A 27,948-nucleotide genomic window follows, 5' to 3' on the forward strand; every position below is an offset into this window, starting at 1 on the left:
GTTGTTAATTAAAAAAACCCCCAAAAACGTTCAGACAGGGGCAAGACTAGAGATACTCTTGAGGTGATGGGGCTGGTTAGAGACATGTGAGAAATGCTGTTTTGGGATCTACGCTTAATAAATAGCATTGAGAAATTAGGAGAAGCACAGGGGAGGCAAACTTCTGACAATGGCAAACATCTGAGAATTTTTCATGTGGAAAAGGTAGATATGTTTAGAATATATAAAGGATTTCTAGTATTGTTTGGGGCAGGGGGGAGGGGGGCCTGCCCATCCACAGTAGACAAGATTTTTGATTTTTTAAAAAAAAACTTCATTTTGGATTTCAGGTCATGAAATATGACAACAGGATTTGGCACAATAAGCTTTATTGAAAGTTTTTACAAATAAGTTGGATGCACACCTTTTAGAAGCCATGTAGGGCAATGTTGTCCAAGCTGTTGACCACAAATAAAATCCTCTATAAAGTTAGAAGACCTTTTACTCCCATTGTACCAGAGAGCCAGAAGGGGAAAATGTCAGTTTATATAAAGAATGTGCCAATTGCTCTTGAACAGTACCCCCAGCCCAAAAACAGCTGAGCTGAAGGGAATCCCAAAGCATCACCAGCATGACCTGACTGGAGTGCCACATTTACCCTTGCCAGGCATCTGGTGTAGCCTCAGTATGGATGTGATAGGCGAGCCAGGCTGCCTTTGACTGCTCCAGGTCCAAAGGTCAGGGTACACCGGACACCTCATGAAGCAGCTGAGACTATGGAAGACCTTGAAGCCTCTTCCAGCTCACCAATCCCATGTGAACTCTAAGGAATCAAAGTCCTAAACACCAGCTGTGAATTTAGGTTACTCCCCTGGCTCATTGCTTTCAGTTCAGTGAGGAAACACAGAAACAGAAAGGGAAAAAACCCTTTCAGGCCAGAACTCATATGATGAAGATACACTTCTACCAAACAGCTCATTGCTGGCTATTCTCAGAGGGTTTATGCTTTGGGCCTCTCAATTTAGGAAGGATATTGAGGTGCTGGAGCTGGTCCAAGGAAGGGCTATGAGTCTGGACCATCAATCCCATGAGGAGTGGCTGAGGGAGCTGGGGTTTAGTCTGGCCAAAAAAAGAGGCTCAGGGCTGACCTCAGTCTTTACAACTCCCTGAAAGGAGGTTACAACCAGCTGAGAGTCGGCTGCCTCTCCCAGGCGACCAGCGACAGTATGACAGGACAAAATGTCAAACTGTACCAGGGGAGATTGAGGTTGGAGATTAGGAAGAACTTTTTCACAGAAAGGGTGCTTAGACATTGGGATGGGCTGCCGAAGGAGGTGATGGAGTCACCGTCCCTGGAAAGAAAGACTGGACGTGGCGCTCAGTGCCCCGGTCTAGTTGACATGGTGGTGTTTGGTCACGGGTAGGGCTTGATGACCCCAGAGTTCTTTCCCAGCCCGATGGCTTCTGGGCTCAGGGACGGCATCTCCCCAAAGCCCCCGGCCCGGAGCCGCCACCGCCGCCCTCAGTCCGGCGGGGCGGGGGCCGAGGCTCCGCCCCATGCGCGGCGGGAGGCGGCCTCGCGCCTCAGCATTTCCGGGTCGGAGGCGGGGCGGCGTGAGGGGGCGGGCACTGACGTCGCCGGAGGGTCCGGGGGCCGCTCGGCGCCTGTTTATTGTTCTCGCCGCCGCCGCCGCGTTCTGGCTTTCCCGGCGCCTGCGGGGCCGCAGTGGGAGGGAGCGAGGGAGGGCGGACAGCAGGACCGGGCGAGCAGAGCCCCTCCGTCAGCGGCGGCGCGGGGGCGGAGGTAGGAGGGAGCGAGCGGGCGGAGGCGCCGCCCGGGGGCCGTTAACCCGTTTCCGCCTCTCCGCAGCGCGAGCCCGGGCGGCGAGCGCGCGCGTCACGCCGGAGCGAGAGCGGGACAGCCCGGGAGCGGCAGCCCGGGAGCGGCCATGGCCTACGCGTACCTCTTCAAGTACATCATCATCGGAGACACAGGTGGGTGAGCCCGGCCCGGGCCGCGCCGGAGCGGGGCCGGAGACGGAGAGGAAGGCCCGGCTCCCCGCGCCCATTTCCGCAGTGTTGGCAGTGCCGCCGACGTGGTGGCTCCGCGCGAGGAAGAGGCGGTGTCTCCCCCCCGCCTCTGCGCCGGGCCCCGCCCGCGGCCTCGGCCTTGTCTCCCGACGGCCTTGGGCCTCTGGGCCTGGCTGACGGGCCGCGGGGCAGCTCGGGCTGTGTCACGGCCTTGGCTGCGGCGGCAGAGCGGGCCAGCCGAGAGAGAGAAGGCGCTGTCACAACTAAACCTAAACCTGGGTAGTGCCCGTGGTTTGCAGCCTTGTGGTAGTGAGGCCACACTCCTCCCCGCAGTTTTGTGATGAGTTTCTGTCTCATTGCTGCGAGTTACCTTCAGCTCGGGCTGCAAGGATGCTCTTTCCAGTCTCGGCTGGAGCTGCTGTAACAAACTGTGTGGAGACACGCTGTCAAAGCAGAATTAAAAGCACTGGCTCTTCCAGTCTAATTTATAGGGACCTCTTTTTTATGTGTATATATGTACACACACCACTGCTTTTCCAGATGTTTCTTGTCACTTTTTAAAAACATATTGACTCATAGAATATTAGGGGATTGGTCTGATGCTTAAAGATGATCTAGTCACAACCCGCCCTGGTATGGGCAGGAACAGCTCCCACTAGACCATAGCCCCATCCAACCTAGCCTTGAACATTTCTCAAAAACTTACTCCGTTCTATTTGTTACTGGCTGCTGTGTGACAAATAATAGTGCTTACAAATGCTGTTGGCAGAGCCATATGCTGATAAGAATTGCTGCTTGAAGCCCCTTTGCCAATATGTTGTATGCTTCTTCAGCCTAGTATGGATAGGAGTAGCATGCTTTGATCAAACTATTGTAAGGACAAGGTAGCTAACTTAGTTAACCATTGTGCCTGTGTATTGTGTGTTTCCCTTGTTGTTTTCCTCATACCTGTCTAAATGCCTTCTCAAATAAGTTTGATGACACACCTGTTTTTTTAGGTGCTATTCTGAGGATGCCTTCATACTTCATACCTATGAACCAAATTATCTGTTGGTGGAGTATAATTATACATTGTAGTTGCATTACACATGAGGTTGTTAAATACACTGGGTGCAACTACTATGTGACTTTTATCTGCTTTTTAAATGTACATTTAAACTCTGAAAGCTTTTTTTAGGCTTCTGCAATAGCAGATGTAGTACAGGTGAATCATTAGAAATATATCACAGCTGTAATGACCATGTTGGAAGCCTTAGGCTGTAGACGATAACTGAAAATTCTGATTTTTGTGGAGTGTTCACTTGAGTGACAGTTCATCAAGCCAGGACAGGACAACAGGATATTACCTGTGCAAATTCAGGAGAAGTAAGAAGAGGTTTGTCAGGCTGGGGTGATGCAAGATGGTAGTGCACAGTTCAGAATGACAGTTCAGAACAGGTAGCCAATTCTGGTGCATCTCTAAAAACTGTAGTCACTAAAGTGGTACACAGCAGCTTACAGTTGCTTTGGTATATTGATTGTATGCTGATTAAATTTTTACAAAGAAATATCCTCAGTGTAGTGGTCTGTACTGCACTCTTGAATTTGAGTTGCTTGAAATGTGAAATACAGAATGGATGTGTCATTTCTGAAGTTGTTTCAGCTGCTTAAGAGCCAAATATCAGAAGAGTAAGAGAAAGGAAACACAGAGAGGAAAACAGCTCATAGTTTTGCCCTTGGCTTTTTGGTTAATTTTTTTTTTAAATTCTTGTGGCTTGTATTCTTGAGTTGCTACAGGAAGCTAATTAAAGCTACTGCAATGATTATTTTTGAAGTGAATTGAATATGTCAATAGTGGTAAGTTGGTTTTGCTTTTATTTAGATCTCCTGTGAGCCTTTTAAGTATTCTAATAGAGCAAGTGCTGAAGAGCCAATTTATGTTGTGCACAGTTGCCAAGATGGTGGTGGTAGTCTGGGTATTACTGCTCTTCCTCAGATGAAGGCAATTGAACTCAAAGTTCTGACAGTGGAAATTAAGAGTGGATGGTGACTGTCCTCTTCAGTTCCTGTGGTGGATTCCCACAGTGTTCCAGCCAGAGAAGATATGGCCTTGGAAACCATGTAGATTTAATAGCAATCAAGAAATTTGTTTCTGGTATTTGATTTAGAGTCTTTGGAAATGCCTCAGCTGCCTGGTGACTCAGCAGTTAGTTGTAAACAAACTGTAGGAGAAAACTAAGAGACTCAGCTGAGGACTGATGTTAACATTTAGCTCCTCTTTCAGCACTAAAAAACAAAGTAGGTTGTGCCATCCATAAGCAAACCAATGAAATCCCCCTGGAGTTACACAAGACACCTCTATGTGCCTTCTCTGAATTGTGATTCCACATGCTTTCATTTGCTTAAACACAGGAATTCAGGATGATCTCAGTCTCTTAAAATGACAGCCACAGAGACTGACTCTGCAAGACTGCCTTATGCTCAACAGTTCTTGTCCCTTTGCATTCCCTGTCTCATTGGTCATTGTCATTCACTGACTTCTTTTCTTTCTCTGGTTCTTCAGGCATGGTAGCTTTATGAACATGGAATTGCTCCTAATCTAGTTCTTAACTGAGTTTTTTAATATTTAAAAATGGTGTTCTGTATAATTGGAACTGGTTTAGGATCTAGTTAGTTTTCTGTTATGGGAGAGACCTGAAATGGCATGGCTGTATTCCAGGTGCTAAAGAACATTGCCACAAATCTGTGTAGTTTTTACATTGTAGCAGTGGGGCCGTAGCTGTGGAGTTTTAAGAGAAAAATACAAGTACTATGTAATGCTGACTACTGTGAGAGTTTACCAGGAAAAATCCTTTGATCTGGCTATTTCCAAAGCATTATAGGAGTTTGCAAATGAATTTAGAAGCATGAGTGATGCATGCTGCGTAGGGGTGTACCTCTGAGATCTTTGCTTTTATGGTTGATGGTGTCTTTGATTTTGATTGGTGTCTTCATCCACTCTTCCCTATACATCCACCTTTGGCCATCAGTTGAAGTTGAGATGATCTTTGATCTGAGCTAGGATAAATACTGTTGGCATATGAGAATTGTTTGTTTGTGCAGTTGGTGACTGACTGTCATTTTTTTCTTTTAGTTTTTTTCTATGTAATGGTAAAATCTTTACTTATATGTTTGTTATCAGTAATGTACCATGTGGTAATAAACTGGGAATGATAACATTTCTGTGAAGATGACAGCTGGAATACTTTTTTCAGAATAATACACATTAATCAGAATTTTCTTATATTAGAGTGTGTTTGCTAGATTCCAACAGAGAATGCTCTTGAACTTGAGGACACCTCAAGTACTAGTTTTGCAATGGTCAAATTTCTTGCCACCAACATAACTTGTCAGTTGCAGCCTATCTCAGTGTATTTTTATGATCAGTGTTGCTGCATTTTCCATGAGCAAGTCCACCTGCTTTTCTCAAACGTGTTACTGCAGCAACTCTCTGAGCTTTTTGCATAATGGACTTTCACTCGCCTTTCCATTTCAGCAGACAGTTGCTGCTCCTGGACCAAGAGTGTCTCTAAGTTATTCCTATTAGGAGGTGATGATGAGAGAAAATATAGTTGCTTGGTGATCTAATTCTCACTCTCTAGAGTAAAGTAAGCTGTCTAGTCAACCATTTCGCTTGTCTAGGAGACTTTCAAATGTTGAAATTAAGCAATCGAATTTACTTTATTTTTCAATCCTCTTTGTGAAATACTTCTAATGTCTTTGCTCTTTGCTCTGCAACAGCAGCTGTTAGTAGCTAGTAATGTGTATGATTAGAGTCTTTTGCCCTTATTTTCTCTAAGTATGTAGTAGTACTTCTTGGCTAAACTGGTTTTCATCTCACCAGAGCTGATGTTAATGTCCTGCAATAGCTCGTGAACTTGTTTGTGCTGAAAACCAGAGTACTGGTCTGTACTACTTATATCTTGCTTTGAGACCCTTTCAATTATGCTTTAATCCCAAAAGAGCAGATATTAGGTATTGTATAAGAACATCCTCTTAGCCTCTTATATATAACTATATATCCTTACAAAAGGTTTCATGAGGCTGCTGAAACAAGTGGCTGTCTGCACACTTCTACTAATTCTTAACACTTCCTTTAAAAGAAACCCCAGACATCTTGCCACTCAAAAAAATCTAACCCAGCCTCCAATTTCATCTAAAACCATGTTATTATGAATGGCTGCCAGTTTCTAAGTGGTTTGTGACCATGCAGAACATGAAGTTTTTTTATAGACTCAAATGTAGCTTAATTTTATTTGGAAATAATTTTTACTTACCTTTAAAACATATAGTTAGCAGTGGAGCAGTGCCATACAAACTGCAGTATGGTAAAGCTGAACAGCTCCTTTAACTTTGTATGCCTGTGCTAATTCTTATGTAGAAAGGAAAAATTTACATCATTGGCTTTAAATATGCTATTGAAAATGTTTAAGTGTTGACGCTAAATCAGCTTTAAAAGAGCCATTTTATTACTTTTCCTGAAATTACATAGGCAGCATGAAGGACTCTAGAGGTTGTTTTTCTTCTGTTTTGTCCATGCTTACATTTGTAAATGAGCTCCCTTTGCTCTGTATGTGACAGTTCGGAATGTTTTCATTTGTCCTTCCAATAAATTTAAATAAAGCTTTTCTGCTTGATGGTAGAGTTCTGACTAAAACATAACTGACTGAGAAGAGGTTAAAAAATATCTTTGCTTTAGGTTCATGTCTTGTTATGCCTAGGCCCATGAAAAGGTAATACTGCACTTTCCAAAGTTTGATAAAGCTGCTGTGGTTAAAAAGGGATGAGAGAGGGAATGAATTGCAGCCTGTGATAAGAAAAGGGTTTATGAAACATCTGGAAGCTCTGCAGACTACTGGAAAGAACTAAAAGTATCTCATAAACCAGGTTAAAGGTATATATCTTGTGACATTTGTAATGTGTAATTACCTGGTTAAAATCAAAGTTTTAAAATTTGGGTTCTTATATGTATCATCTAGATAATAATCTATTTTTATATATAATATGTATATATATATAAAATAATCATATATATAATCTTGCCCATTATTTGAAACTGTTTTACCTTATTTTTAAGATTTATTTTTGTCTGTTTTTCTAAAGGAAGGTAAGAAAGCAAGAAGCTTGTTTCAGCTCGGTTGTTTTTGTGACACTGGTTTCATGGACATCCAAGCTGATATAGTTGGTTACATGTGAAAGGAGGAGTTCTTGCTCCCCTTACCTTGTGGTGACTTTGATAGTCTGCCATGATCTGGATCCACCCACTAATGCAGTAGAAAACCACCTTCTTTTTAGGTTAGCTTTTCACTTAGTGGCTGAACCATGTGATTTGGTCTTGTGGTTGTGCTTTCCACAGTCTGGAGTACTTTCAAGGAAGGAAACTGGATCTAGGAAGATTAGTGTGAGCAAAATATCAAAGGGAAGTAGGTCTTCATCTCTGTGTGTGGTGGACTGATTGATCATCATCAAGTACAAGAAAAACAGTTCTGTGAGACTGTTGAATTAATCCAGGGTTTATCTGCTGCCAAAACGAGTAGACCTTGTTACCACTTCTTGTCTCAACTATGAGCTCTGCTGCCTCTTAGCTCTCAGCATCACTGCTTGTGTGATCCTTCAAAGAGCCAGCTCAGCTCACGAAGATGATTTGAAAAACAAAACTAAACAAATAGTAGGTATGCTTAAAAGAGTGCAAGAGCCCTTTTGGGTAAGGAGGTGGAGGTGTGTCGGAAGGAGTGTGTCTACTCACCAGAGACCGCAGGCAGAGTAACATAGGAGATTTTCTTTAGCATTCAGTTTTTATTCCATGGTTGAGAGGACTACTACTGCAGTTCTTTTCCTCTGTCGCCTTTCTGGGGCTATACTGGTGCTTAGGTGAGCAAGCAAGGAAACTCAACCTCCCCCTACCCTCTTTTTTGACACATTATTAGTTTTGAATCAGGTCAGCTTTTCAAGGCAAACGTCAGTGGAAGGAACACTGATGAGTTTTGTCTAGAGGTAAGAAAAGCCTGGAAGTTCTCCTTATATTCAGTAGTGCACACCTGACTCTGCAGCCAGTAACTGAACTTTCTTTGCCCTATTCACAGGTAATCAAGAAAGGGAGAAGGAAGCAAATCAGCTCTCTTAGCCAAAAACTTGCTCAGCTGTACCATCACCTGTGCTGTGGTTCCAGAGCTGCTTTTTTTTTTTTTTTTTTAAGTGCTATGAGTGCAGCCTATTACTGAAAAGAAGAACCATTCCCTTTGCTGTAGCCCTAGACTCATGCACATACTGGTGTTTTGGATGAGTGTAGTACTGTCCTGGATTCATTTTTTGGTGTAGCTTGTTGCATATGAGTGAGAAGGGTAGCTTTACTGCTGAGCCCTGAAATAAACACAAGTATATAAGGAAGAGCTGTGTTGAAGCTGGGCCAAAGTGGACAACAGCAAAGTTCTGGCAATGCCTTGTCTAAGGAAACTGACTGCAGAGTTGCACCCAGATTAAGAGGAAGCTGTTAAGGGAGGTAGAGGAATTTAGAGAATCAACTCAGTCTTCTGGCTCAGAATTTAGAGCTGGAGGGTGCTGTAGCACAAATTCTACTCCCATCATTGTTTGAGTGCTAGGAAGCAATGAAGGGATCCTAAAACAGGCACTTGCAAAGAAGCTGCCTTCCCTCTGAGTACATAATCCATTGTTTTCATTTGTTCCTAAGCAAGAGCTTTTGTTTACTGTGGTTGTTGAAGGGTATCCAAGCTCTCTCATATGAAAACACTAGATTTTTTTTTTTTCTGGGGTGCTTTATCTGAAGATATATTCAAATAATTATGTCAGTAAAATGGAGAATGGATTGATAAATAACTGAATCTATCCCTTTTGCATTCTGTCATCAAAATGTTCTCAGCTACTTCTCACAGTGTCTGCCTCATTTCAGGTGTAATATTTACAGTGCTAAGTGAACAAGATACCTGGTAAGCAGCCACTCTGTTCTTAGAGTTAACTGGTGTAGTTATTTTAAACCACCTGCATGCCATAGAATTAGCTGCCTGCAGCTGTTAACTGATCTTTGCTGCATCTGTTTATGTCACAAGGTGGTAAACTACTCAGGCATTCATATAAGCTCCTGTTTGTGATACATGTTCCCATCTATGATAGGGGAGTTAGCTCAAGCCCTGGAAGTGATTTGGACTACAAACTATTTTCATAAGAACTTTTGTGATATGAACATGCAGTATCTGAAAACCATAAATTTAAAATGAAACCTGTATTTCAGTCAACAGCAGTACAAAACTTAGGGACTTTGAGATGGGGTTTTTTGTTGGAAGGTTCTGAACCAGCAAGAATGGCATTAAAGAGAAACTAGTTATTTCTTTGCTTTCTCTGTGTGAGCCCATCAGTCTGCAGTCTGCTCCTAAAAGGACTGCTATGGAGGAGTGACTAGAAGTGCAGTCATCTTGTGCCAGTCTGAGACAGAGCCTGCATCAAAGGGGCTGTGCTTGTCTGTCATCTTCACTCTGCTGAGGCTGGTGTTTGTAGGCTCAATTCAACTGACTTGGTCACCAGCCTTAGAAGGAGAAGAAATATCAGATTGCCACTTGAGAACTAGTGCTGGAATACCTAATAAAATGTCGTTTTGTTGATTAGATTTTGAAATGTTGAAATGTTCCAACATTTGTAAGATTTGTGCAGGAATATTGGATTGGTTTAAGGTTTTATCCATTGAAACTGAAATCGCTTTGCAAGGTTAATGGCAAAAGCTATCTCTGGTGTGACTTGCAGGTTTTTTTTAAGTGAGGTGGTGATTATGTTCTCCAATGGGGTAGTTTTATTTAATTGGTGATATAAAAGTTATCTGTGTATATAAACACTGTTCACAGAATCACCTAGGTTGGAAGAGACCTTTGAGATCATTAAGTCCAGCCTATGACCTAACCTAACACCTCCTCATCAACTGAATCATGGCACTGAGTCCTGCGTCCAGTCTTTTTTTCAGCGCATCCAGGGATTGTGACTCCACCACTTCCCTGGGCAGACAATTCCATTGCCCAATCACTCAGTGAAGAATTTTTTTCAGATGTCTAACCTAAACTTCCCCTGATGCAGCTTAAGACTGTGTCCTTTTATTCTGTCAGTGGTTGCCTGGAGAAAGAGACCGACCCCCACCTGACTGCAATCACCTTTCAGGGAATTGTAGAGAGTGATAAGGTCTCTCCTATTTCCAGGCTAAACAACCCCAGCTCCCTCAGTTGTTCCTCACAAGGCTTGTGTTCCAAGCCCCTCACCAGCCTTGTTGCCCTCCTCTGGATGTGCTCAAGCCTCTCAAAGTCCTTCCCAAACTGAGGGACCCAGAACTGGACACAGCACTCAAGGTGTGGCCTCACCAGTGCCAAGTACAGGGGAAGAGTGACCTCCCTGCTCCTGCTGGCCACACTATTCCTGATACAGGCCAGGATGCCCTTGGCCTTCTTGGCCACCAGGGCACACTGCTGGCTCATGTTCAGTCAGCTCTTGACCAGTACCCCCAGGTCCCTTTCTGCCTGGGCACTGTCCAGCCACACCGTCCCCAGCCTGTAGCGCTGCAGGGGGTTGTTGTGGCCAAAATGCAGGACTCGGCACTTGGACTTGTTAAACTTCATCCTGTTAGACTCTGCCCATCCATCCAACCATTCCATGTCCCTTTGCAGAGCCCTCCTACCCTCCAACAGATTGGCATATGCCCCCAGCTTAGTGTCATTTGCAGATTTACTGATGGTGGACTTGTCCCCTCATCCAGATCATCAGTGAAGATATTAAACAGGACTGGCTCCAGCACTGATCTCTGGGGACACCACTGGCTGCAGCACTGTTCACCACCACTCTCTGGGCCCATCCAGCCAGTGGTTTGACCCAGTGAAGAGAGCACCTGTCAGAGCTGTAGACTACCAGATTTTCCAGGAGGATACTGTGGGAGACAGTGTCAAAGGCCTTGCTGAAGTCCAGGTAGACAACATCTACAGCCTTTCCCAGATCCACCAGGTGGGTCACCTGGTCATAGAAGGAGATCAAGTTGATCAAGCACAACCTGCCCCTCCTAAATCCATGCTGGCTGGGTCTGATCCCCCGGCCATCCTGTAGGTGCTGTGTGGCACTCAGGATGATCTTTTCCATAATCTTTCTGGGCACTGAGGTCAGACTGACTGGCCTGTAGTTTCCTAGATCCTCCTTTCCAGCCCTTCCTGTGGATGGGCGTCACACTGGCCAGCTTGCAGTCATCTAGGACCTCCCAGCTGAGCTAGGACTCATGGTAAATGACAGCACCTTCACAAGCTCATGTGCTGGCTCCCTCATCACCAGATGGATCCCATCTGCTCCCATAGATCTGTGAGCATCTTAGTGGCTCAGCAGGTGTTTGACTGCTTCATCCTGAATAACAGAGTGCTATTCTGCTCCCTGACACCATCTACCAGCCCAGGAGGACAGTTGTCCTGAGGACAGCCTGTCTTTCTGTTGAAAACTGAGGCAAAGAAAGTGTTAAGTACTCTTCCTTTTCCTCATCTTTAGTTACTAAATTCCCTCTCACATCTGTAGAGAATAGAGGTTGTCCTTGCCCTTCCTTTTGCCATTAGTGTATTCATAAAAATATTTTTTATTGTCCTTTAGAGAAGTGGCCAGATTGAGGTCTATCTGGACTTTTGCCTCTCTAATTTTTTTCCTACATGACCTAGCAATTCCCTTAAGCATTTCCAGAGATACCTGACCCTCCTTCCAAAAGTGATGCATCCTCTTTTTTCCTTAGTTCAATCAAGAGCTCTTTACTCTTCCAGGCTGGTCATTTTCCTTGTTGGCTCACCTTTCAGCACACAGGGACAGTCTAGTCTGTTCCTGTGCCTTCAAGACTCTGTTTTGAAGCATGCCTGTCCTTCCTGGACTCCTTTCTTTTTAAGGGCTGCCCGCCAAGGAACTCTCTGAGTAAGTCTCTTGGCCAAAATCTGCCCTCTGAAAGTCCAGTGTGGAAGTTTTATTGATGCCCCTCCTTGTTTCACCAAATACTGAAAATTCTATAATGTCATAATCACTGTGCTCCAGATGGCCTCCAGACACCACCACTTCTCCCACCAGCCCATCTCTGTTTGCAAACAGCAAATCTAGTGTAGTCCCTCCCCTAGTAGGCTCGCTCACCAGCTGTGACAAGAGCTGTTCTCTGAGTAGAATTAATAATATTTTAAAATTTCGTACAGTTTTGTGTTCTGTCCCTACAGCTCCCATATTCTGCCTTTCTGCTTCTTTTTTACCTGCAGTGCTTTCCCCCACACCTCCTCAACTTCTCTTATGTTAACTAATTTTTTAGAGACAGAATCTATACCTGCTTCAAAGCTGCTTGTGTTCTGACAGCTTGCCATCATAAGCCAGAAAGCTAAAGAAAATAAATCCAGTAAGGCAGATGCTGCAAATTTTGCCTTGGACTACAGTTCCATGCCACTGTTATTGATCTGCTGGCTGCTGCATTTCTTTTCCCTCATTTGAACTACCTCTTAGGCTTGTCTGACCCTGCATTAAGCCATTTCTGTTTGCTTTGTCACTCCTCTTGTCAGATTAGCATGCTAACCCAGCAGATGACTGAAATTACTTCAGAACTCATCTAAGCTTTGTGGAGAAATGGACTGGAGCATACTGTAGGAAAGAGTAGAGACAGCAGCACTAGCAACTGGCTTAGGCTGTTGGAATTGCTGCCTTGTTTGGGATATTAATCTGAGTGCCATCAGTTGGCCACAACTCATTTTATGACAAAACTAAATGCAGGTTTCCTATTTCTGTTAGATTTGGTTGAAACTGGCTACTGGTCTTAGAATTAAAGTCCAAAATAAAATATGTGGTGATTATATTTCTGTAGGCTTTGTTTCCTTATTAAACCATACTAAAAAACTTGGTTGAATTTGGTGCTAGAAAGGCCAGTGTCACTATATGCAAACTTCTGGTATGTGTATCTTTTGTCAGTAGTGTGGCTCTTTTCCTTATCTCTTTGTTTTGCTATCTTTTATTACTAGATATGTCTCTTATGGTGAGTTGTTGCTGACCTCTAGTATGTGGCTAGAATAGCTTTATCTTGCTGGACAGATAAAACAAAGTACAGCAGGAACTTGGATGCTACAGTATAGTATGTTATGTGATAATAGCTCAGAGTTTAAACCAAATATATTGCTGTCAAATTTTAAGGGCTGAAAAGATGAAGTTTGACTGCACAGACCAGGAAGAATAAGCCCTCTGAGTAAAAGAAAGAAAAAATAACTGTAAAAAGTAGTATATTTACAAACCTAGGTAGTTTGAGTACTCCTGCTGATGACTGCATTAACTTCTACTTTTCTGTGCTTTCACATACAGAAGAAATTGCCCATTTGCTGACCAGTGTCCATGTAATGGGAAATAGTTATGATGATTTTTGACACGAGTTGTCTGAGGGGGTCGGTGTTTGTGTTACCTGCCTGACTTTTCCTGGAGTGCTTTTTGCCTGTGGGGGACCAGTGGGCAGCAGCATACTGTGGTTACCTCAGTGGATAAATACAGAGGTAGATGGGAGACTGATACTATTGAGGAAATAGTTAGCTTGGAAAAAAGCTGAAAGTACTAAAGGAGAAGCAGATAAAGGGTTGTGAGGAGTAGCAAGCCCTGTAGTTATTGAGGAGAGAGGATGTAAAATGGTACTTTGAAGGTCTGTGCGAAAACTTGTTTTCCACTTAATTTTAAAGCAGAACTATTTTTCAAAAGAATAAATTAATTTTTGTTCAATTTTTGAAAATAACTGCTTTGACTATAATGTTTCTAGAACTTTTAAAGCTGCAATTAAAAAGTTTCGTCCACTTCAAAGTATGAGTTCTAATACCTTCGGTTCCAGTAATTAATTTTAAGCAATGTGTAATATTTCCTTAAATTAATTTCTATTGGTCCTTCACAGACTTCTTTAAAAATTTGTTTAACACTTATTTCTTTTCTTTCTTTTAGGTGTTGGGAAATCATGTTTATTGTTACAGTTCACAGACAAGCGGTTTCAACCAGTCCACGATCTCACTATTGGTAGGTCCTTTTTGTGCTGCCCATTATTAGTAGTTAAGTGGTTGGGGTACCTCAGCATGCATTTATGAGTTTGTTGTGCTGCAGAAGTGCAGGATTTGTGCTGTATTAAGGTGGCAGTGAATCTCTGGCTAATGAGTATTTTTTTAGCTTGTAAAGTCAGTTTGGGGTTTTTTATTGGGAGGGTGCAATCTGAAACAATTTAAGAAGTTCATAGCTGCAGTATCTAAACACTTTCTTCAGAAAAGCAGGCACAGAAGAAATGTACAAGCTTGAAATGCACGGAAGTGGCATTTTTTCGGTAGGGAACGTAAAGTACCCTAGCCACAAAACCTTGAAGACAAGTTAGAGATAAACTGTAGCAAAGTTACCCTTAAAGATGAATAAAAAAAAATTATTTGGGGAGACTAACTTTTGAATAGAGGACTGAAGTGTGAATGTATTTGCTTTTGGAAAGGATAGGGATTTTCTTTCCCAACTCTTCAACTGGATGTGGACCATTTGTGTTTGGTGTGATTTGATACCAGGGGAATGTATACATGTTGACGCATTGCCTCTGATCTAACTACAGTAAATAATACCAACTTTTATTTATCTTTCCACACAAAATAAGACAAATTGTGTAGTAGTAAATTCTAGGGCAGATTTAGTCTGCAGATCAGTTTTGATGTTAAGCATAACAGATGCTAGTCTCAGAGGAGGTTGCGGAACCTTTCAACTTGTTCATGTTCTTTCAAGGAACCTATCAGCTTTAATCATGAGCCTTGCACAAAATGTATCCTAGTCTCTATTTTTAGTTTGTGCCCTGGAGTAGGTAGGCTTCCTATGTTTTGGAGTACTGAAATAGCTGCTTGAAATACAAACAGATTTTCTTCATGTAACGGAATGTATCAGGTGGCTTGATTATGAATTATCTTTCTCTTGACAGTCCTTCCACACCTTGTGTGTGCCTGTTGTATAGTTCAATTTCTTTGGCTAACATGAGTTTTTGAATATTTGTGAGGTCTTGGCAGCAGATAGGCTGACTGAATAAAGAGCCTGAGTACTTTAGGGAGGCATGACTTATTATCATACTTTCTTCTTTAGGCCTGCCAAATATATGACACATTATATATCACTCATGCATTTGGCAGCCCTGTAACCTCAGACTGATAGGCACTGGGGAACAGCCTCACCTCAGCAGGGTGGTTGTAGTGCCAGTTCCTTGCTTGGCATACAGTTAGCTGAAATCTGGGAGTGGGGCAGAAATTGAAGCTAGTAAGATGAGGCGGTTAACCTAGAAGCAACATAGTGAGGAATGTAGTAATAGAGCCTGGGAAGCTGCTTGAAAAGGAGGGAAGAAGGATTTTAGCTTATATATTTTTCATGTATTTGTAATCCTGCAATTCTTTAGTATAACTCTAAACTCCATATAGAGTGTTAGCTACTGTTTTCAAATTTTGGTCAGACAAAACAGTTCCTCTCTAGGTCTGGAAATCAAAGACACCTTACTGTCTCAGGCCCTGAAAACATAAACAGAAGTGATTTGGGGAGGGGAGCAAACTTGGGGTAAATGAGTTCATTACCTGACGCTGTAATTGGAAAATTAGCCCCCAATATGCAAACGGCCCAAACTTACAAAAGTATGAAAACCCATGACTGGTCATCCGTTTTTGGGTGTAGCCCCTGGGGGGGGGAGGGCTTTATCTGCCCAAAATGTACCTGAAGGCCCTTCAATAAATATAACTGCTTTTTATGCCCCTTGGTTTTGTCTGTCCTCTGTTTTTAGGTAGTCCCTAAAGGCATCGGAAGAGGCTGGAAATGCCTCCTTAACAGTGAGGGCATGTGTGTATTTTGGCCAGGTTCTCCCAATTGCCCAAACAGATTTGGAAAGACAGATAAATAAAGAACATGGGTTCAAAGTCATATGAATGCCCCTGTGGGGGAGATGGAGTGGGTTGAATTTAATGAATAAATGCCCTAATGGTTGTATTAAAAGTCCTCAAAATGTGTTGATTAAATAAACCATTGTAAACATTCTAGCTGTTTTGCCCACTGCCTGTAGGACATACCTTTATTATAAACATGATCAGCTTCTAGTCCTTCCTTGAGAACAAGCTTGCCATCAAACTGTTTGTGTTTTTTTAAAATTCAGTATTTTTTCCTGGCATATATTTTGATGAAATAAGATAAATATCCTTTTCATTTTTTATGGGGTTGTTTGCAGAAACTAAACATTTAAGATGATCATTGAGTTTAAATCAGCAGCTCTATAGTCACATTTTGAGATCAGGTAAAACTTCAGTGTGTACATGTGTAGTAGTCCAAGGACCTTCCACTGGCTTTGCAGTCAACTTCAGGAAGAGCAGTGTCATTCACCTGCTTCCTCCTTGCTGCCTCTCCAGCTCCATTCTTTCAATTTCTTTGCATACAGTTGCTGCAAATTATTTGGTTGCTAAAGAGCACAATGGTCTTTGGCCAATGGCTTTTATTTGGCTGCAATATCCTGTTGGGGAACTCTGCCCCTTTCACCAAAAGTCATTCCACAGGAAGCAACACTGCACCCTCAAATATTCTAAACAAGCTCTTGAAAAGAAATTTGGAATATTTCAACTCAGGGCTGCGTAACTGAATGTCTTGGGTCCACGTCTAGACAGTGACCAATTTTAGTGAAACTTCAGCTAGCAGATCTTTTTTTTTTAAATAATGGTTATAGATTAATGGAAGCATGATAGTATTTAAATATGTCCACTATCTCTAGCCATTTGTTAGATTTTAACTGCTGCATGAATGGCCTCAATTCATACTTGACTTTGTTAATGATCTCAAGTGCTTTTAAAATGGTATAGAAGGCTGAATTTTTTACTGAAGAAGTTTTGTTTATTTGGAACACACTTTTTTTCCCCTTAGTTATAAAACTTGATCTTTAACTTAACAAAACTTGGAAGTTTTGTTTTTCATAAAGACAGGTGGATTTTAACTAATACAGTAATAAAATTTATCTTGTCAAAGGTGACTTTGTATGCTCCCTTAATGGATCATTTTATTGATAAGGAATGGTAGGTTGAATTTCTTCTAAACTGGCCCCAGCAATCTGTCATTGGTAGAGTGTTAAAATAACTGTGACTATTCAATTTCCTGTTTAAATTCAAAGGGGTGTGTTTCTCCCTCTAATCTAGAGCTACTAAGTGGTTTGGAAACCTTTGTTGGAAATGCGTCCCAGACACTTGGACAGTAACAGTTACCTTTCTTCTAGAAAGCTTTTTCAAGCTGCTGGAAAATTGGCTAAAAGCAGGTTGTGAAAGAGATTATTTTCCTACAGCATTGACTGAATTTAAACTTATGTTCTTGGCATTCTTCTTTCTGATATGTGCTAATAATGTAATGTTTTATAAAATCTATTCAGGTGTAGAATTTGGGGCTCGAATGATCACTATTGATGGAAAACAGATAAAGCTTCAGATATGGGATACGGTAAGTAATCATAAAAATTGTTTAAACATTTTGCTCCACTAACTTTTCACTTTTCCTTTATTCTGGCTAAGCTCTCTATCATCAGCGTTCATAGACTATGTACTTTGTCTTGCAGCTTTCTTTGGTGTCTATGAAGTTAAAAATTTGCTAATATATCCTTTTCTTGTTGTGATGTATTGTTTGGCATTTGCACTGTAACTTCCTCAAGCTTTGTCAGATTTATAAGACTGGAATTCATACTGCCTCACTATTTGGCTTAAGTCTTTTATATTACCAAGAACTTCCATTTCTCTAAACAATCTTTCTTTGTGCATACATGCAAGATTTAGTAAAGACAAAATCCTGTTGTGAAATTGTGATGTGTTTGCTGCCTTTAATCAAGAGTTCTGTAGAGGACATGTTTGCGTTTCCAAGGTAGAAGAAAGCACATGGCTCACTTTTCATAGGAGACTTAAAAACACAAGTTCAAGACAGTAGATATTTCAGTCAAGAAGGGACTGGTAAATGCTCTAAGTTTCAAAACACCTTCCAAAATTCAGGCTTTGACTTTTGAGGTTAAGAACATATATTGGCTATTCTTGTGTTGTCAGTCACTTTACTATAAAGCAGTCAGCATCACTGTCTGCACTTGTGATGAAGCAAGTTTAAGATGCTCATACTGGTAGCTATAGCTTTTAAATGTATTTGACTGTTCCCTAAGACAGAGTTGCCTGTTTCCTTTTCTAAAAACATTTTAGGATACCTTTAGAAACTGACAGGTACATGATGCCTAGACTCATGTATGTGCTTTTTTTGGTACAGCAAATCAGTGGAGAGATATACATTCATATACACATGCCTACATATGTGCATGTGTATATAAAAATGTAAATAAATGTAGTATTTCAGTGAACTTCATAGGTAAGATCTTACTTATTTTACAGGTTCTTTACTTGAAAAGGCACCTGGACCTGTGCCTCGTTGGAAGTTCTAAGAAAAAGGCATAGAAAGATATGGCCAGCTTACTTTAGGCTTTTTCTGCTCTGGGCATTTTTACTATTATAGTCATGGATTGCAGACTACCAAGGTGGCTGAGTATTTTTAAGTTGAAAAAACAAGTAAATGTCTGCATAAAACATAGCTTTATAATCAAACCCTTAGGATATAGTGTGACCATGTGACTACATACCTGTATTGGTCCTTGTTTTCTAAAATTGGGGCAGATTGTCTGTAGGCAGAAGTACTAATTTTGCTACTGGCTTTGGAACTGATTCTGTTAATCTCCTTAGATAACGAATGAACTTCAGCTGTGTTTCAGCAGATCATGCCTTTCCTGGTGCCTCTGACTCAGTGGCTCTTTGCAGTCTGGTTGTTGTTTTGAATGCATGCAAATTGTCCAGCCAAAATGGCAACCCAAGTGCTTTTGACTATAAATTATAAATTTTACTTGAGCAGGGAGTTTTCTGGCTAGCTTCTTAAGTATATCATACATAAATTAAAAATATTAATTGAAAGCTTTCGTACACTGAGTAGACTGTATGCTGATGTACTTAATAATTTATAAATTCTATGCAGTGAATGATAGTATACTGGACTTAGTTAAAAGTTTAACTGTATGTAATATGATTTTTAAAACACAGGATATTTCTGTTCTAATCCAGTCTTGGTTTGTCAGCCTGTCTGAATTCCACTGTATCATTTCTGATCTTGAGTACAAAGATGCTGAAGGAATAGCAAAAATAAGAAACATGATGAGGTAATTCTTAAGAGATATTTTACTTATGTGTGTTGAGGTACACAAATGTCCATAATGACTGTGTTCTATCTGCATTGAGCATTTTTTGGTTTTCTGTTAGCCAAAACTGGTAGGTGTTACTCATGCTATCTCTATATTTATTAAGCTGTAACAACTTCTGTTTGATGAGAGAAGGTTCATTTTACACCTGTTGCTAAGGAAACACATGAACTATTTATGGTTTTGGTTGGTGCTTACTGAGTCACAGCACTAGCCCTTCTCTTATTTGGTGCTAGCCTTGTACATCTGCTTTTAATCCATCACTGAACAGGATGAATCCTGAGCAGAGGCGTAAGATGAGGAGAACTTGATAAAATTTGTTTGGATTGCTCAACAATGAACTTACTTGCTTAAGAGAATCAAACTCTAAAATTCAGGTTTTTCTGGCCAGATATTTCTGTGCAACAGTGCTCATTTTGTGTTGTCTTTAGCAGATCACTGCAGCCCCAAGGAAAGCCCTGTTGTAGTAATGGGAACACATGGAAGCTGCAGCATACCTCACTGCAGGAGTATGTTGCACCTTACAGGGACAGCTGAAGCTAACACTGTTGCATGTCTGTGAGATCCGTTTGTGTGTCCTTCTTGTATGATAACTCAGTAATATTTTACTTTTTCATTATCATCCTAGTTTGGATTAGGAACATGTTACAGAAGTTAATTCTATTTACTGCAGTCTGTTTTTCATGTGGGAGTACACAAACTGAATTCCTTTTGAATGAGGCCAGACTGGAAGATATGCTTAAGGAATGCACATAAGCCTGTTAGGAATTGTAGTCCAGTATTTGGTCCTGTGAGCTGGTAGTCTAGTAAAACTAGTCTGATGCAAAAACACACCTAGCCCCAGCCCCCTCCTCCTCCAAAAAACCCCCAACCAAAAATCTACATTCCACAAAAGATACTCAGTGTGGCCTTTGCATTCTTAATGTTCTGTGTAGCAGTCTCAGCTCTACTGCTGTTCATGTCTGCACAAGCAAATAGTGTCCTGTTGTTCTCTCCCAGCTGCAGGCTGTTCTGGATCTCCCCAGTGCTGGGCTCTGCAAGCTTGCTGCTGTGTGTGCTGTGGCACGCCCAGGTGTTTAGCTCTGTGAGTCTTTGGGTTTCACTATTCCTTTTCAGTGTTTTTAGGTCTGTAAAGATGAGGTGTTGGACCAAATTGTTTGTTTGTGTGTCTTTAGATTATTTCTTCTCTTGTATCTTCAGTCTTAGTAATGGCTTCCAGTAGCTGGATGGACTGAGAAATACTTTTGTCCAAACTACTTAGTTGGTAATTGCCTATTATGATAAGTTGAGCAACTCTTTTGTGGAAGTGTGGTATTTGAGCTAGTGTCAGCTGCACATGTAACTTTTAGAGAACTAGAAGTGGTTTTACAGCAGATAGTAAGGATTAAAATGACTGTTCTGGAAGCTGTTAAGCTTTTTGAGTTTAAATAAGCTGTGTAGGTAAGTTTGGTTGTCTTGTGGCAGCAGCATAACACTAAGAAATATTAAAATTGCTTCTCCTCAGAAAAAGTTCATTGTTGTAGAGAGATAACTCGGCTTGTTACCAGGCTGAGTCAGTGGCCTTGGTTTTGTTGTTGAGGGGGATGTTCTGTATTGCATTGACTGTTACTAACAAGTCATTGTTGATGAGAAAAAATAAGCAGTAATTGAAAGAGGATATTCTGTCAGACACTGCAGTAGGAGAGATCCATGATAACACTAAGAACATCCATGACATTCTATGAATTGGTATGAATACTAACTTTTCCTGTGTACTTGAATACTATATTTTTAGTATCTCTTTCAGCTTTATTTCATGGAGAATTCATTATTTAAAAACAATTCATATAGCACCTTAGTCCTGCTTAGACAGACTAAATATCTGAAATAATTGGTTGTTATAAACCAATTTCAAGTAATTTGTTGATTTCCATACGAGTGTACTTTCTAATTGAATTGATAGCATTTTCTAGTAGTTGAGAGCTTTCATAGAAAAAGCATGTTTGTGGAAGACTGGAGGCATAATTGTTAAAGGCATATTTCCCTTTCAGATATTCTGAATATACTAATTCTTCTTGGAAATTAAGATATTTTTCTTGTGTTTGCAATTGGTTTGGATCTATTAGAACCAAATAAAGTTCTCTTCATTCATTAAATGAATATTCATCCTCGTGTCTCTGACAATTGCTAGGATATAGGGTTCACCCCCAAGAGCTCTTTACTAACTGTTAACTTCATGATGTTTTCTATTTGCTTTAGTAGTCAGAGCATACTCATATGTTTGTGGGCAGGTGATGTATTCTTTTACTACATTTTTACTAGTTTGACTCTTTCACCATAGTACCTGCATGCATATTGCTGCATCTCATGGCCCTCTGTTACACTACTGCTGTGAAGTTGCAGGAAGAACTTAGAGAGAATCTACTTTAGTTTCTGAACCTAGTCTGATCATCAGTCACAGACTGTGTTTGCTGCCAGGTGGGAGGATTAATTTATTTCTGGATCCATGGATTGAAGGGTGAGGCAGGGAGATCTGTCTGTTTAATAGTTATTCCTGTTGCTGTTTGTTTAATACAGCCATCATCTAAGCTTCAGTGCCAGCAGCTTAAGCTACTCTTCACACCCATGATGTCACTTTAGGAAGCTGAGGCAACTTGATATGCTTTCTAGCTTAGTGTTCATAAACTTTTGTCATGCTTAAATGTATTTGGTTATTGAAATACTATAGTATTGGCATGTTATTTTCTGCATTGTTTTTTGATTTCTTGGCATTTGATCCATGCTTTCTGCAATAATTACAAGATTTCTACAAGAGCAAGCTCTTGCTTAGGATAAGGCCTTAAAGGGGAAGTGCATGAATCACTTTTTTGCACAGGAAAATTCCTATTTTAGTGAGGGTTGCTACTTAAAACCTAAAAGTTTCAAATACAGTTTCTTTCAAATTATAAGTGCATTTTTGATAATGGAAGACTAAAGCTTTGTTTCTGTGATGTGTTGGGAATTGCTTTGGCTATCTAAGTGGCATTTATTCAACACCAGCAGAAGCAGATGTACAAGTTACCTGTATTTAGACAGATGAACAGTTTAATCCTTAGAGATCCTTAGTCCTCTTGAAATTTCAGTTCTTACTGCATGCTGACAGGGTTATTCTCAAGTAACATGTAACTTGACTAAAGCTGTCACATAAATTCTGAGACTTTTATATATTATGATAGATTCTTCTTTATAAGTATTTTTAGTTCTGTTTTTGTTTGGGAATATCTTTGCTGGAACAGCAGGGGTTGTTTTTTTATTTTTATTCTGCCTCTGTGTCTGTTTGTCCTACATGCTAGTAAATCACCTTAAAATTCTTTCATTTTCTGGATTGGAGACATGACTGCAAGAAAGATTAATGCATTTGTATAAACAAGTTGACATGTGACTTAGAGGCTGTTAATGTATTTATAACTACCAAAACTATATTTAAAGGTATGTATTGCTCCTCTTTCTTTCTGGAACATTTTATTCCAGGGATCAACTTTGTGGAGTAGTTCCCAGCTGGCAGCTGTCACAGGTGGTGTGACACTTGCAAGTTGGTTATTTCTCAGATGTCTTTTTAGTCTTCTTTGTAATGTAGAAAAGTGTAAGCATGTAAATAATAATTCCCAACATGAATGAAATGTTCTGTCACCAGTTTTGAGCATGCTGCACGTGTGTCTATCTCTTTTCAGAGTGAGGGAATCTAGAGCCACCAGCTAGGTGTGTTGTAGTTCTCATATTGCATGTGGATGTGTACTATAACATTCCCTGCTAATAAAATCTATTGGCCAGCTTGGATGCTGGAGGCCTGCTGGGATGTTCTCTGATAACTTGGTCCTTGAAGAAACTTTACGAGTTCTTCAGCATTGAGAATGAAGAATTCAGCAAAATTAATGAACTGTTTTCTAGGGAGATAGACTGTTGTGGGTGCTGTTTTTTTAACTACTTTCTTGTCCTGCATTATAGCTCTTTTCATTTCTCCCCTTACTTTATGGATTCAAAAATGTGCAGTTAAGGCACTTGAAAGTTACTCTCTTTGAAAACAAAGGGCTTGCCTGTGTATTTTGCAACTGATGCAACTACACTGCATAGTTGGAAATGACACCAAGATTTCCTGTGGGAATTGTTGTCATCTTATTGCAAAAGTTCCATACCTTCTTGGTAATTTCTCATGGGCATCTCCTCACAGCACTGACTCCTTCTTCACAGCACAGCCAACAAACTCCAGCTCCCTTTTCAACCAGCTCATCCACTCTTTATAGCACTCATCCTCATTGGACACAGATGTGGCCTGTTAAAGGCAGGCCTGTTCCTAATCTTTGGTAATTAATACAGCTGCAATTCCTCAGGGGTGAGATTACCTTCTGCACTATCTTTATTTTCTTACATTTCCACAGGAATAGTAACACTTGCAGTATTTTTTTAAATATGCCAGAGATACTGTGTCCATGATAACAGTTGCATAGCTTAAATGTTACTGAAAACTCTAGTATAGGTCCTAAATCTTGTATCTTAGTGACCTGAGGTGATTGATCATGCTTCATGTTCTGCTTGCATTGTTACTTTCAAGCTGTGTTTTGGTCTTTATACTGAAGTACACTTTGAAAAGCACGTGGGATATATGTCTGTGCAGTTGAAGCAGGGATGAAGATTTTTGTACTTGCTTGAAAACCTATGACTTCTAGAACTGCCTATATAGACAAGTCTCTGCTATCAGAAAGCTTGCTTGTTTCTGTGAACCATTATGCAATGAATTGTAAAAGCTTACAGAGTAGAAAACAGCCAGAAAAGAATGTTACTTAGCACTTGAAACATTTTTTGTTTATCAGAGGCTTACATTTTTTCATGATTAGTGAACTACTCATGTCAGACCTAGCACCTGTTTCTCTGAAGAGAGAGGATGCTTGTTCTAGGTTCCTGCAGGCAGCCATGTCTGAGCTGGAGTTTTTGTGTGTGAAGTAGCTGTCAGGTCTAGCTGTTACCAGAAACATCCTCCATCTTCCCATTTCCACTGCATTGTAACTCTGACAGTGGGTGTATCCTAAAATTATCGTGGAGCAAAAGCTTGTGTCACCTGTACTGGATGTAATATGGCCTTGGCAAACACCCTGTTTAACATTTGTTTCCTGACTATTGCCCCTGCTCTTCCTAACACCACAGCCCCCTGCCTCCCCCAATATCTGGACATGGAACTCAGCAGTCTGCTTTGAATGGCCCTACCTGAGCCGGGGAGGTTGGAATGGGGACCTCCAGAGGTCCCTTTCCCACCTCAACTGTTCTGTGAGAAAAAACTTTTTCATATGGAAGAGAGATAAAAACAAGTGCTGGATTTTTCAGGAACATGAAGGGGATGGTAATAACAAAATCATACTTAAGATAAAGGGCCCTTCTCTGATATTGAAGCTGATTTTAATTTATACTGAGCTTCTATACTGGTGCTTCTATCTGTTGCTCCTTGTAAGAAGCAGTTTAACTTGGGTAGGTCCTTCTTTGTAGGACTGATAAAGTATAGTTATAGTACACTTAAGGTTTTTTAAGTCAGTTTTGGCTAATAGCCTAGACTTTCTTTCAGTTTTGACTTCTTTAGACTTTTGAAATAGCTTGTCCCCCTTGGAAAAAAGGGAAGTGGACAGAGAAAACTGTCAGATGAAGAAGTAAAGTAACAATGATGCTTAAAAAAAGCTGTGGAATGTATGCTGCATGCCTAACCCTATGTTGACCTTCTATATTGACTCTATATTGACCTAGATCTCATTCAGAAGGATACTTTAAAATAGACAGTAAACTTTTATATATAAGGGGTTTCTATTATATAATATATTTCTATGTTATAGATAAAACAAACATTAATATTGTGGAGGTTCTTTCCAGAAACTCAGTTTTCTTTTGCTTAGAATGAAAGGGAATTGAGTTTGTGTTGTCCATTGGTATATGTAAGCATAAATTCATTATTGCTATATGGAAAATGTGATCCCTTCACCAAAGGAGGTACTATTTTCCACCCTTTCCTTAAGGAAGCAGTGATATTTAATTTTCACCGTTTCAAGTGAGACACAATTAAAATGATTACACTGGTTTCAGTATTTATATACTGAACTTTTATAAGTGATTCTTTTAAGAATTCACTATTCATACATTTTTGTGAGATCTGCTAGAACCTCTGACAATGTTGCTTGACCATGATTAATTTACTCAGGGAGATGAACAATTTCACATGTCAGGATGGAATTTATGAAGGTGTAACAGGCAATGTAATGTGTCAGGTGAAGTCCAGGTCATGTGTAATTTTAGGCAATGTATGGAATACCCTGGTAACAGTAAGTTGTCTGTTTGGCAGGGAAATGTTTCATTTGTCTGCCATCCACTTGAGCTACTCACCACACTAAGAAAAGGTGGTGAAGCTTACTTGAATTTCTATGTAGGAAACCAGGTATTACACTAAAAAACTGTTGCTTATTTGTGTTTTACTATTTCTGGGTGGATTCTACTCATTGTCTGTGTTCTATGACCAAAGTTTACATGAAGGTGTACTTGGACTCTTAGTCAAGAGCATATGTGAGTGTATTCTAATGGTGTTGAAACTGTTGTGTTATAGTGTATTTTATAACTGTTTCCACTGGAATGGCTAAGATAAAATGTTTTCTTAAATAGAAGTTACTGTTTATTCTGGAAGAGAAGGATGCTTTCTGAAGACTGAACACATCTAAATTTGTTGTGCCACTGTTCTTGAGTGACAGTATCTAGATCAAGTTCTCTTTGAATTTAAGAAGATGTAGTATTAAGAAAAGTACAGTAACTGAGAAGAAAAAGTTGTCCATATATTAATTTTGTAGGCATGCCTGAAGGGTTCCTTGTATTTGATAAATATTTCATTTTTGCGTTTAATGTTTTTAAATCAGGACAATTTCCTATAGTTCTACAGATTTGTTGCACATAGAGTTTTTTTCAGCATTAGTATTTCTTAAGCGTGTTTTGTGTTATCTTTGAATTATGCTAAAACATCAGTTATTGCTAAATATTAGAAGTAAATATTTCTTCTAGCAAGTGCTAGATAGCTCTTCAGAAAAACATGAGCATGAAGAGCTCAAGATCTGAAACCATGAAAATCTATTTTTCAGGACTGTATTCTTTTGAACATGTTCTTTTAGGTGCTCAGATTTTTACAGAATATTTTCTGTGAGAACTATCTAATTTATGTAGACTGTGAAGTTTTTCACAGTGTATATGAAGATGACTCTTGCATCCTGTAGCTGCTTTGACAAGCATTATTTATCAAGTACAGAGGAAATTGATTAACTGTGGAGCAGAATTGTGTAAAATTGAATTCACAACCATTTTCTGTTTTTTCTTAATAAAATGATTATTGAAAGAATTCCATCTGAAGACTGTTGAAAGCTGGCTGCAGTTTATGATATAACGGATAAAATCTGCATCCTTGGCCTTCCAACAACCTTTACACCAGCAGATGGTGGGCGTAAAGATGTCATTCATCATTTATTTACAATGGACTTTATTTATTCTAGTGTCAACAGCTGCCCCAGGGAGCGGGTTATTGAATTCAAATGTGAAGCTCTGGGTTATTTGCTTCCTTTCAAATTTGTCTTCAGAGCTTAGTTGCTAGGAGTCCATTCTGTGCTCTAATAATGATTCATGTATTGTGAAGCCATTCAGTAAATTGGGTTGTCAGGGATTGCCAAAAAAGGTTTAGAGGTCTTGTTCCGATTTTTTTTTTTCTTTTTTAACAGCACTGTGCTGTAGTTGGTGTCTTCTTCCTATGTGCCTTCTCTTGCTGCTGTTGGTGACTTTGTCCCAGTTGTCCCCTTTCTGATTTCCCATCCATACTCTTCCCCATCTCTCAAAAGTAGAATTCCATGATCCTGTGACTCTAAGTCATGGTTTTTAGGAACAAAAAAGAAGTATTAGATATGAAGTAATGAAACTTTGTTCTACAGGCAGGGCAGGAGTCCTTCCGTTCCATCACAAGATCGTACTACAGAGGGGCCGCAGGGGCTTTGCTAGTGTATGACATTACAAGGTGAGAATACCAACTGGATTTCAATGACACGTCTTTGTAGAATTGTGCTATGGTGTACAGTAGTGCTAAGTGTCTCATCTCATTTGGCTTTGTGTATAGATACTGGTAATCTAACGGTGTGTCAACTTTTTTATAAGTGCTCTAATAAGATATAGCATACTAACCTATATACTTCCAGTTTTCTCTGTATAGTAGTTGAGAAAGCATGCATAAAATTCAGGAAGAATGAAATAAAATATTTTTATAAACTATTGACCATCAACCTCTGGGTTGCCTTTATGGAGAAATACCTGAAAATATTTAATTATTTCCTTTCTAGTATTTTATTATCATGAGGGATGTTTTTTTCTTTAATTATAGCAGATTACTTTTGCTGAAGTGCTATTCTGCAAAGGAGTGAAACAGTAAAACATAGAAGTTTGGTTACGTAAAGAATACCAGGAAACTTGTAGACTTGTACCATTGCTGTGTTTATGAGGTTTAGAAAATACAGGTCTTAATCTGATACTTTTTTAGTAGGTCGAAGTTACTAAAGTTTCCCTGCTATATTAAATAAAGTATCTATATACAGTTTATCTATAAAACTGTGGGTACTCTGGCTGGTTTATGAAAATGTTCAGGCTCCAAAGTCCTCTTAAGTTGT

The 27,948-nt window shown here is 40.2% G+C and overlaps 1 protein-coding gene and 1 long non-coding RNA gene across 2 annotated transcripts in view; both read left to right on the plus strand.

Annotated features, from left to right (window-relative positions):
* The first annotated feature begins 1,630 nt into the window (after positions 1-1,630).
* RAB2A (RAB2A, member RAS oncogene family) overlaps positions 1,631-27,948 on the plus strand; it is a 43,503-nt gene continuing 17,185 nt past the window's right edge. The window contains exons 1-4 of the mRNA XM_071419951.1: positions 1,631-1,974; positions 13,978-14,049; positions 17,432-17,499; positions 27,223-27,305. Of these exons, the coding sequence (XP_071276052.1) occupies positions 1,929-1,974; positions 13,978-14,049; positions 17,432-17,499; positions 27,223-27,305 (269 nt within the window). The 5' untranslated portion in view covers positions 1,631-1,928. The remainder of the gene's footprint in view (positions 1,975-13,977; positions 14,050-17,431; positions 17,500-27,222; positions 27,306-27,948) is intronic.
* LOC139586488 (uncharacterized) lies at positions 17,525-26,647 on the plus strand. The gene is made up of 2 exons (XR_011677816.1): positions 17,525-19,782; positions 20,273-26,647. It is a non-coding gene; the product is annotated as an uncharacterized lncRNA (long non-coding RNA).

The sequence above is a fragment of the Agelaius tricolor genome, unplaced genomic scaffold, assembly GCF_023055355.1.
Source record: "Agelaius tricolor isolate 1412-34295 unplaced genomic scaffold, bAgeTri1.0.p SCAF_2, whole genome shotgun sequence".
NCBI classification, from domain to species: domain Eukaryota; kingdom Metazoa; phylum Chordata; class Aves; order Passeriformes; family Icteridae; genus Agelaius; species Agelaius tricolor.